The sequence below is a fragment of the Monopterus albus genome, unplaced genomic scaffold (assembly GCF_001952655.1).
Source record: "Monopterus albus unplaced genomic scaffold, M_albus_1.0 scaffold39.1, whole genome shotgun sequence".
Lineage (NCBI taxonomy): Eukaryota > Metazoa > Chordata > Actinopteri > Synbranchiformes > Synbranchidae > Monopterus > Monopterus albus.
Window position 1 is genome coordinate 1,378,227 of NW_018127919.1, and position 11,554 is coordinate 1,389,780.

The window sequence follows — 11,554 nt, forward strand, 5'->3', positions numbered from 1 at the left end:
CTGCATTGAGGAGTGGGGTAAAATTCCCTCAGACCGATGTCAGAGACTGGTAGATGGCTACAAGAACCGTCTCACTGCAGTTATTTCAGCCAAAGGAGGTAACACTAGCTATTAGGGGCTAGGGTGTGCTATCTTTTTCCTCAGTTAGAATAGGCATTTTTGTAGAATTACATTTACAGAAGATCTTGAAAAGACTTTTCTTCAGTTTTACTTGTTTAGTTGTATTACTTTAATCTCTCTGTATTGTTAAAATTAAGATTAAATAACCATATATTAAAACATGTTACAAAATACACATGCTTTCAAAGGGTGTCCTCATTTTTCCACATGACTGTAGATGTAGATAAAAAGTGAAGGAATTGTAGCAGGTGTCATACGCAATTTTAGGGAGTAAAAAGTTAAAGACACAAAGTCATCACATTCTGCATCTTGCAAGTAAGACGTGACGACACTTCTGGGGCTTCTTGCATTCACTCTGGTCTTCAGCAAATGAAACAGATGCCATGAAATTCACGTCGGGCAGGTAATAGCTTAGCCGATGTTTTTGCTTCATTTCAAGCCAGTGTGCTGCAGTACACAGTCAAATCTATCAAAGGTGTGCTAATATCAACGGTAAACAAGGCAACGGCAGATACTGTGAATTATAACGCTAAAATAATCCTCACCTTCCGTTTCTTCGTCCTCCTCCGCCATGTTCAAAGCATTAAGGTGACCCTCCACATGCTTGCAGAAGTTTTCCATACGACTGAACGACTCTTGACAAAAACCCCATTCACACTCCAATTTAAGAGCTTTCTTCTGTATCCGTTTGTTAGGAGCCATTTATCTGTGTCAGAGTAGTGTGTTTTACACCGAGACTGAAGCTACAAACGTTATTCCCCAGGTTTGACTATCAGCCTCCATCTACTAAGCATTAATTTAGCTAACACCAGGTGCTGGTTGGAAACTAGTGTGTCTCTAGTTAACACATTTTTCTTTCCTAAGCTCTTACGGAGCTTAGGAAACACCGACCAAAAAGGCACAAAACAGATAAATTCTTACTTAAAGAAACAATTCAGCACAAGACCTCACTATGTAAACACATTGACATGATATAAATATCAGAATCGTTTTGGCCGGAAACCAAATGCTGGCTGTGTGCACTGCAGCGCAAATGCCTTCTAGAAACAAGGTATAGTCCAGTGGTTCCGATTGCAATTTGTTCCGCCTGAAAATAATATAACTAAATGCATTTACTTGAATGCTGCACTTGCACTTAATTACATCAGTAAGTAGCTAAATAAAAGATTACATTCACAGTCCTGGTTTTTTGCTTGCCAATACTGCTTATTTTGTTATATTGCACAGCCGTATGCTGGTTTATTGTTTACTTGCCCCTTGCATGGTTATATGTACATAGACATTGAGAGCCGATGCACCAGAGTCAAATTCCTCGTGTGTCCGACACACCTGGACAGTAAAGCTGATTCTGACTCATGTGGGAGTATTATATATACTGTTAATACTCCTGTTCTTATTTATTTATAGTATTTATACATTATTGCTACTTTTAAAATACACCACTGCAAAAAAATAATCTTTTATTTTCTCAGCTTTTATTTTATAATTTGAACCAGGTCATCTCAACAATAAACAGTTTCTCATGTAGTTACATTCCTAAACAACATAGTCCAGTGCCAGTTCACTTCACATTTATGTTTGCTGAACCCTCGGGGTAGCAAATGCAGATCATAAAAATACAGCTTTATATCCAGTAATAACAAGAACTGTAAAAAATAATCAGTTTTTTATTTTTATTTTAGTGAGAATACTCTTCACTTTAATAGATCTTGAGTAACCATAACAATAATCTGGACACCCACTCCATGAATAATGACTTCCTTTTCATTTTCACTGCTTCTCTTCATTGTGACCATTGAGAGTGTAATAGTTTAGATGTAAAAACAAACAAAAAAGGACACTTTACTCACCTATGTTGCATGGATTCAAAGTCATGCAAAATTAAGGGTGAGTGGGGACATTTTTCCTAAGCCATATTTGCTGCAACAGCAGCATTCAAGCAATAGCTCACTATATAGATATCTCGTCTTTTTAAAGCACTTCTACACCCATAAATCTGTTATCAAATGGTGACAATCTAGGAGCAGTCAGCTACTGATTTTGCCTGCTTCAAATACAGAAAGTCATCCCCTCTTACTGTACTTTCCTTTAAAAAAAAAAAAACCAGTACAAAAATATATTGTCAGGGTGGACATACAAGATCTGCGATGGACTGGCGACCTGTCCAGGGTGTACCCCGCCTTTCGCCCGCAGCTGGCTGGGATTGGCTCCAGCCCCCCGTGACCCCGTTTGGGATTAAGCGGTTTAGAAAATGGATGGATGGATGGGACATACAAGATAATCATGATGAAGCTGCACTTACTGAAACCCATAGTGGAAGAATAACAAACAGTTCTGATGTTGATATCAGGCTTTAGCCTTTAATATGTAAATGTAAAAAATGGTTTAGACAGCTTTAAACCTTGCACTGGGTCTTTACTGCAGATAGTTTGAGGTGGAAAAGTAACTAAGGTCATTAAATATATTAAAAGGTCGATGAACCATGATTGTGTAAAAAGCTTCACAACAAAATCATATTTTCTCAGGCAGCACTGTCTCCTGTGTTCTTGAGAGCTGTTTAGACGTCGTAGAAGAGACGCACCAGTTGATAACGGATCCCAAAAGCCACTGCACTGCCCATCACCTGGGTGAGACATGGTAATGAACACAAAGTGAAACATTCACCCACTTTCCAATGACTGAAACACTGTTTCAGTGCATTGGGATACAGCAGGTGCTTTGCTTTACCTGTATGATGAGCATGATGACTGTGAGATTTCTCTCATGGATGGGGCCGAATAACTTCAAAACCAAATTTATTAACGTCATGTTGTTGCATTCAATAAATTCATCATCTTTCTCCTGGACTCGTCGCACCTCAAGCAGCTTCAATAACTCTGCCACCTGGCAATGATCAAAAGCATTATTGTTTGTTTACTCACCTAGACCAGTACTCCCTAAACAAACCCTATTACTATGTAAGTGTATGTATGTAGCAAGTAAAATTCATAAGCATCTAATTCCAGATTTGCTGCTTTGCTCTATTTTATGTAAATTTAAATTAAACATCATTGGGTTTGGAACTGCTGATTGGATATGACAAACTATTTGAAGATGGTAGCTTGGGCTCTGGGAAAATGTGACTGTGAAATGGGAAAACTGGGCAAATAGGGACTTTTTAAGGCAATGATTAAGTAATTAGTTTAAAAAATTATTAATCAATAGAAAATAAATAATATTAGCTGCAACCCTGAACTGAAATGTGCCAGCTCAGTAAAACTCTGTTTTGGACTAAGGCAAAGTAATTAAGTAAAACCAAAAAAGAATTCAGAAAAAATGAGAGCTTTACCTTCAGAATGAGGTGCCCTAATTTAGAAAGGTCCTTTCCTTTGAATTTAGAATAACTCATCCCCAGTTTGCCTGTGTCTTGATTCAGTCTTTCATTAGCAGTACCATGGGAAGAAAGATCAAGAAGAAACACCAACACAGAGTACATAACTAGCCTAAATGATACATGTAAACATATCACAAAACAAATTCCATGAACAGCAGGTTACCTGGGGAGCCGGTGTCTCGGACAGGGGATGATGTGAAAAAGCTGAGGTACGGAGTAAATGAAGTTAACTACTTGGGGAATGAAGAACAACAGCATTGTTTTGCTGAAGTGCCCCAGGATGCCAACTACAGCAAAGGTCATTCCAGCAAAGTAGCAGAAAGTATCTCCCACAAACACAGATGAGGGGTACCTGTGAAAAAACAGGGTTTAAGTTGACAGATTATATGGTAAGGACACAGACATACAGTATGAAATATTCTACTGCACTTTCAAATGTAGACAACCTCAGGTAGTAGGTCTAACTTACCAATTGTGGTAAAAAAGTGCTAATGTGGTGAAGAAGAATGGTATCATGAAGTAGAGGGAGAAAACATGGTCGTCACGGTAATCTCCTGATAAATACAGCAAACCAAATATCAAATGAAATGCATTCAGCACTTTGAATGTTGTAAGGATGTACTGTTTGTGGACAAATACAAACACTGTAAAATATCCTCAATTATAAAGTCTGCCTGTGTGGAGGGATAATTTCACACATCGGATGCATTTTTTTTTTTTATTGTTCCAAACAATTTCAAGTAAAGTAAACAGGAAATAACCACACACCACTGAGCTCTAGCAGGTTGAAAATGATGATGGAGCCAGAGATAAAAAGGGCTTGACCAGACTCAATGCCGTTGATGCCTGCTAGGATGTTGATGGCATTTGTGCAAAATACTGCCAGCATTCCCATGTAGACGTAGTAGAGAATACCTGTAGATTGTCCAAATTTACATTATTATGAGCAGCTCATTTCCAACATCAATTGCCTCAAGTGCATGGTCCAAATTCACTGGATCCATTTGACAGATATAATGCATTTCCCCAGACTGTTTAGGTATATAACACAATGGACAGAAAAGCTGTTTCTAAACAGAGTTGTCTTACAAAAAGCACACAATGACAACTGCTTTTGCTTTTCTATGAAGATTCATATTTCAAGAGACATGCCACACAAACAACACTTGGGAATATCTTGGAAACCCCAGAAGGAGCTGGAGAATGTCTCATTGGAGAAGGATGTCTTGCAAACCACCACACAACTCACCCAGATCCAAGTGTAGCCCAAGCAGGACTCTGAAGGGCTTGGGCACCACAATGACTGTGTTGCCAAAGTTGGTAAAATAGACCATGAGGAGTGGCAGGGAAGCCAACATGGGAAGCAGAAGCTTGTGTCTCCATCGTAGGTTCAGCACATCATCAGCAAAGCCGAGGAAGATCATGCAACAGATGGCCAGAAGTGCACCTATCAGCTGTACAAACTGACCAAAAGCAACGCACATATCAGAGCTGGATTTCAGATTTCAGAGAAACACTGAGGTTTATTATGCATCTACCAGCCCACCTCATTATGTGGGAAGCCCATGCACTGATCTCCAACAAAGCAGCTAAGGAAAGGCACTGGGATGAAACAGAAAAGGATAATGAGGAAGACTGTGCCACTGATGACTCCTTGAGACTCTGGACTGCACAGAAGGAAGAGAAACATACCAAGAATTAGGGTAGGAAAAGAGTATATTTGAACTCCAAATTAAACATGATTTATTATATTATTACACGTAAATAATAATAAACCATAGAACAGACACCAAAATGACTCACACTTGCTTTTTGGATGTTTTGTTTAGGTCCATTCCGTGCAATCCAGCTGAGATGAAATGATCTTTGAAATCAGGGATGAGTTTCATTGTGGCCAAGCAGCCCAGCACAGACAAGAAACAGTTGATCACCAGCGGTAGGACGGGTACTGGGGACATGCTTTCAGGCGTTTTAGTGGTCTGCTTCTGACAGAGCAAATCACGTTTCTAGCTAATGAACGAGCTTTGGCTTCTCTTCAGTGAGGTAAAAACATGTCATACCGTCAAGTTTAAAACCAAATACATGTCAGTATTTCTGACAATTAACAAAAATAATTCCATAAGTCACAATGGCAATACGAGAACCATTACCACACCAGCTTTTACTGCAGGTTGTTGACACTAGTGCTTTTGCACTGTCCGTGTAACTCCACGTCTGATTTCAGTTCGACCAAGTCACGTGATAGGGGAAGCTGGAACTTCCTGTCAAACTCTTCAAAACAAATGTCTGAAATTAGATAGAAAGATGCACTGTATGACTGAAAAAAGACGCATTACAGGGAAATCTTATATGTGAAATCATATATAATACAACTTATTTATTGTTGTTTTAATAGAATATCACTATATTTGTATCAGCCCTGCGATGGACTGGCGACCTGTCCAGGGTGTACCCCGCCTCTCGCCCGCAGCTGGCTGGGCATGTTAGGGTGATTTTTATTTTTACATACAGCCCCCCGTGATCCCCTTTGGGACTAAGCGGTTTGGAAAATGGATGGATGGATGGATGTATTTGAATCTGTTTTAAGGCAACAATTTATTTTAACCTTTATCCTGACTGAGAGTAAACAAACGTTTAGGTTCAACTTCCTGCCACTGCCAAAATGGTTTAAACACGGAAGTGACATCTTCTTCTTTGGTCCAAGTGTCATTGTTATGATGAGCTTCTGCCATCTGTAATCAAAAACAGATTTGTAGAACTTCTATCTTTCTTTCTTTACTGTAGGGCTACATCTGACTTTACAGTGTTTAATATGACTATACAAATCAGTAGAAAATCAGAACTTTGAATTAAATAAGGGTATAAATAATATTAAAAAAATAATATAAAATATTTCATTGCAAGCCCTCTATTTAAAATATCATTAGCAAAATGTACTTAAAGTAGGTCTATCAGAAGGAGACTTATTTCTGGAAAAGTGACTCATATCATTTAGAGATCCTATTATACTACAGTTATATATTATTAAGTTATTCTTACTGGTTCATTGTTTAAGGGCTGTTGGGGGCAACTTTAACTTGCTGTTAAATATACACGGAAAAAGACGGGATGGAGGATTAATCACCAATCACGTGCTCTGCACTGGAAGGGTTCAAATCGGTACCATGCCGTCGTACCTCAAAGTAGTATTAACACTACTTTGGGACTACTTTTAGCCTACAGTTGGATAGTTGTATAACAAAGTATTGTATTTTATAGGCTCATACTCTATTTATATATGAAAAACAACAAAATGATTAATACCTAGAGCTGTAATATAAACGTAGATTAGTAAAAAAAAAAAAAAAAAAAAAGCCTTTCCCTGGGACCAACCTTTCCTGGATTTCATGGAGCTGTAATATAAACGTAGATTATTAAAAAAAAAAAAAAAAAAAAACAAGCCTTTGCCTGGGACCAACATTTGCTGTATTTCATGGGACTACTATTTGTCAGTAGTATTCCCATGAAATACAGACCATACAGCAAGCTATATGGCAGCTTTATTATAGTTTGCTCAAAGACCCAGAAACTAGCAGGCTTGTCATATGCTAGGATATGACTTGGCCCAGGCCGTCTGTGCACAGTCACACTGTGTAAATTTAGATTATGGATTATATTATATAAATAAAAATATGAAAATTTGTAGAGCTGGAGTTTAACAAGTGACCTCTCTGCAAGATAGGGTGACGAGTTTATTAAATAACAAATGACCCAGTTGGTATTGTACTAGTACGGTAAAAACAGGAACTGGGAAGTAATAAAAATAAAACTCAACAGACTCTTCTTTTATTTTGAAGGCTCTTATATATCACTTCCGCTTTGTTGTTGTGTTTGTACCCTGTAGCACCACCTGTGGGCCCCGTCGTTCCTTGTCAGATCACCATTGTAGAGAGGTTATATAGGTAGCAGTGTACCGACCAGGGAAGATTTGAAACCCTCTGGAGCTTGTAACGCACTAATAGAGAGCAGAAGGCTCGTCTTTGAGTCGATAGATGACAGCAGAGACGAAACGTCAGCGATGAGACGGAGATGGAACAAACACGTTTGTTAGTGTTAGCGCTGCATATCGCCAAGAAACCAGCGTCATGTTACCGATACCTTGCTTTCGACTCCCAGCAGGCTGCAGCTCGGACCGTTTAAGTTAAACGGTGGGTTGACTTGTAGCTACTATCGATTACCTGCTGTGTTATCCGTTCACCTGCACAGCATCGTCCTCATTGCTAATGCATGATGCATTTTTAATTACGTAGCGATAACGCAGCTTTCAGTGCATGTTCTGTTCCACACGAACGTGTTTTAACATGAAACAAAAATAAAAGTTAAGGTGGTTGTAGCCATCGTGGCTGTTAATTTCGGTGTATTCTGGGATGTTCCTCAGTTATAAGAGCCTCTTGTATCAAGGCGATTTGTCTTTTTGCTGCCATTCATAGGCTAAAGATTGCTGATCTGCTTTCTGCTTTGACTGACAGTCCTGGTATTTCCATTTGGACCCGGTGATATGCGAGGCTCCAGGAGGCGGTGATGGAGCTCCAGGAGTTAGGCGGGCCGTGTCTGGTGGTCGTCTTTCTAGCCTCCTTGCTCATTGTGCTGGCATGGCTGTTCCAGTACTCCCAAACCGTTCTGCGGCTGTGGAGAGCCAGGAAGACATCCAAGCAAGACAGGAAGGAAACTGCCTGGCAGCAGCTCCTCTTCGCGCAGCCCCACCGGAGCAAGGCTGGAGGTGTGTGGGGATTCCTGATGAAGCTTCGCTTGAGCAGGGATGGAGCATCTGCATCTGAGGTCGGGGTTAAAAACCTGCTGACCTCTCTGTTCTCCTTCAAGTCCTTCAGCGAGTGCTGGCAGGGAGCATGGATCAAGGCTTTGAATGAGCAAGCTTGCAGACAGGGGGTGAGTTGTTAATCAGACATCTTGAAACCACAAATAGTAGGTGGTGTAGCACAAATCGTATTGCAAAGAGAGGGGCATTAACATGATGACCTTGTAAAAGAGCACATCTAAGGTTACTGCACTAAACAGAGGCATAAATAGTTAAACAAGGGCTGATACAGTTGGTGCGCCCATGTGCGTTGGAAGAGTGTGTGGGCTGAGAGATGGAGGTGTGGGAGTTGGAGAGACGCTAATCTGTAAGAGGATGTGGGGTGGGGGGGCTTGCATAAGATCTCTAAATCAATGCACATACTGTAAGAGCAGAGCACAGCCACAGTACCTATACCCAACAGATATCCTGGCCTGTTGAGGCGGGGGTCTGACCTTTACTACAAGGCTTCACACATAAAAATAGTGTGGCCACTCCTCTAGACAGTTGGTAGCCTGGCACATGTTAGAGGCTTTTTTAGATGATTTTTTTGTCCTTTTATATACTGTAGTTCCTTTGATCGGTGTGAATCAAAGTGTGCCACACAGTCAGAGCATCAGAAGAGGAGACAGATCCTCTACCTCCCACTTAGAAACTGTGCCTGTTGATTTGAATGAGTGGTGAGTTGTCGGGCGTTTAAAGGGGTCAGATCAATTCACACAGTGGATGTTTACAACAATGTGCACTCCACTTGGATTCATACGGGTCACGTCACTACAGTTTATCGAAAGCCTCCCCACAGATGCTGAAGTGAACACTGGAGAAATCTTCATTGAGTGATGGTGATTGTTTTGGAAGAAAATATACCTGGATCTTAGCCTAACGGTGCAATTAGTAGGTCACAGTTTTAAGCACCTAGATTAGAAAAATGTGCGACTTGCTCACCAGTACACAACCTCTGCACACTCAAGAGTGAACAGCAGTAACCACATGACTGAAAATTCATGATTGAACCAAGGGCTGGGTGTCTACTAGACTTAAACCAAATAGATTAGGATACTTTTTTTGACGTACTCTGCTAACAAACAAGAGTAAAACCAAAATATAGTTTCTCCAACAGTAAACAGAATCTCACATTACAATACTTGTAATACAGCTGGGACTTAATTAGCTTTTTATCATTTAGCTATGCTTAGTGGTAGCTAATTGTGAGTATATGATCACAATACTACAGTTTTTCAAAACTCTTCAGAGCAGATTGTAATTAAAAACTGCTCTTTGTGTTTGCATTTTCTCTTTCTTTCTTTCTTTTGTCAGAGACAAATACATTGACTAACATCAGAGATGTTAACAAGCACCAAAAATAGATATAAATTACTAAAAGGCAAATTGTAAGTAAGTATAGAAATTATAATACATAAGTAAAATACATGGGTCAATGTCTAAGATAATTTAGACATCAGCAGTCATAAAAATATAAAACCATCTGTTCATTGAAGTAAAATATGCGCCCAAGGGAGTGGAGGAAGCATATGTTGCAACCAAACATAATAAATATATATCTACTATAGAAGCACATTAAACACATTTATCAGATATCATGATGATACAGACTTTCAATGTTTTAGCAAAAATGCCATATGTTGTTAGTTCTCTTAAATCCACTGGTAACATATTCCAGCCACGTGAGGCATGATAAGAAAAGCAGGCCAGCCAATTGTTGTACTGTCATATATACAGACATCGGAAGCATGTTCTTATTAATATCGTGGTAATGATTTCAACCATACCGCCCAGCTCTACTTGAAATAAATGAAAATGTTAAAGGAAAGACCTTTTGGAAAATTGTTTCATGAGAAGATCATTGCCACTGTTTGTACACTGTGAAGCTACCGCTGAGAAACAAAACAGCCAGAAAGAGGATTTTCCAAAATGCCAAACTGTTACTTTAAAATATGACAGTCTTTGTGCTGATCTTTAGGATGTAATTGATAGGTAGAGCACAGTGAATACACGAATGCCTGAAGACAAGGCAGCGCTGTGTACGTACACTCTATTATGCTGTAAGTCATATACACAGTGCTGTAGCTACAAAGAGCGCAAACTAAAGCAGCACAGAGCTTTGACAACTATGCAGTGTGTTCTGTTTGTATTTTCTCTGCATACCAGGTGCGTATGTTTTGGTATGCAGCGTTACCAGCTTACAGTATATCTGATTTCATTACATTGTTAAGAAGCCTTGTTTATCATTTGGTAATAAGAGATCTCAGTGACTCTGTGGAACCACTTCTCTATTATGTGTGTTGGTTAATGGAAGCGTACTGGCTTTGTTACCTTACGGTGGCCTAATTAGTTGATCCACTATGACCTTTGTCAGTTACCAGGAAACCACACTGTGAACCTTGGAGTGTTTAGTGAGAGTTAACGGATGTGACAGTCACGCTGTGTTTCTCTTAAATGATCATGAAAAATAGTTTCTTATGGCACAGCTACTCTGGGACAGAATTAGTAAATGACCTTTAAATAGCTCTTTGGAGGCACCAAATACACGGGGGAAGCTTATTAATTTGATGGGCTGATTTTAAAGGGCTGTCTTTTTTTTTTTAAGAGGAGACTGCCATGGACTTTTTTATTTATATATTTAAAAAACCACGTACCTTTGTGGTTTTCTGTGGGTTTGATATGAGATGACTGTATGACTTTTACACTTATGAAATGCTTTAAAAATTCAGGACAGGAACTTGAAAGAAGTCGAAACAAGGATTTTACCCAGCAGCCAAAAATGTATATGGTGTTTGCAGTGGGTACATGTGATGAAAGAGACAAGCTGTCCTTCTCTGTCTGTCCAGGCACTGTTTGGTTTGTGAACCGAGAGTGTGAGCCAAAGCTTCCAGAGATCACTCACAGTAAAACATCTGCTTGTCCCTGTGTCTGCGTGCAGAGCAATCTGTTATTCTAAATGTGTCTGAGGAGTATGCAAATCACTTCTGAGGCTGTTAATGAAACTTTGACCACTGACACTGAGATAACAAATCACAAACATACCTTGTTAAATAGATATACCTAGAGGACTTAATCTAAGGGCCAGTGTGGCCTAGTGATTGATGACAGCGTCTGTGTGACTTAAAGGGCACATGCTTGGTTTCCATAGTGTTCTTTAACATTTGGCAGATGCATGTGAAAATCTGTATTTATTGACCCTGTTTATTAGTAGCATGTTTATAATA

General features: G+C 39.5%; 3 protein-coding genes across 4 annotated transcripts in view; 1 reads left to right on the top strand and 2 right to left on the bottom strand.

The window, feature by feature from the left end:
* Positions 1-1,163, bottom strand: part of hinfp (histone H4 transcription factor) — a 5,543-nt gene extending 4,380 nt beyond the window's left edge. Inside the window, exon 1 of the mRNA XM_020598670.1 lies at positions 666-1,163. Within this exon, the coding sequence (XP_020454326.1) occupies positions 666-822 (157 nt within the window). The 5' untranslated portion in view covers positions 823-1,163. The remainder of the gene's footprint in view (positions 1-665) is intronic.
* A 439-nt stretch (positions 1,164-1,602) lies between these two features.
* Positions 1,603-5,754, bottom strand: dpagt1 (dolichyl-phosphate (UDP-N-acetylglucosamine) N-acetylglucosaminephosphotransferase 1 (GlcNAc-1-P transferase)). The gene is made up of 9 exons (XM_020598687.1): positions 5,297-5,754; positions 5,040-5,160; positions 4,743-4,956; positions 4,262-4,408; positions 3,963-4,047; positions 3,657-3,845; positions 3,449-3,536; positions 2,848-3,003; positions 1,603-2,743 (listed from the first exon to the last, which is right to left on the bottom strand). Exons 1-9 carry the CDS (start codon positions 5,449-5,451, stop codon positions 2,678-2,680), a joined length of 1,221 nt encoding a protein of 406 aa, XP_020454343.1. The 5' UTR covers positions 5,452-5,754; the 3' UTR covers positions 1,603-2,677.
* Positions 5,755-7,329: 1,575 nt separating this feature from the next.
* c2cd2l (c2cd2 like) overlaps positions 7,330-11,554 on the top strand; it is an 18,696-nt gene continuing 14,471 nt past the window's right edge. For both annotated transcript variants that reach the window (XM_020598976.1, XM_020598977.1), the window contains exons 1-2: positions 7,330-7,680; positions 8,002-8,419. In XM_020598976.1, coding sequence (XP_020454632.1) covers positions 8,054-8,419 — 366 coding nt within the window. In that variant the 5' untranslated portion in view covers positions 7,330-7,680; positions 8,002-8,053. The remainder of the gene's footprint in view (positions 7,681-8,001; positions 8,420-11,554) is intronic.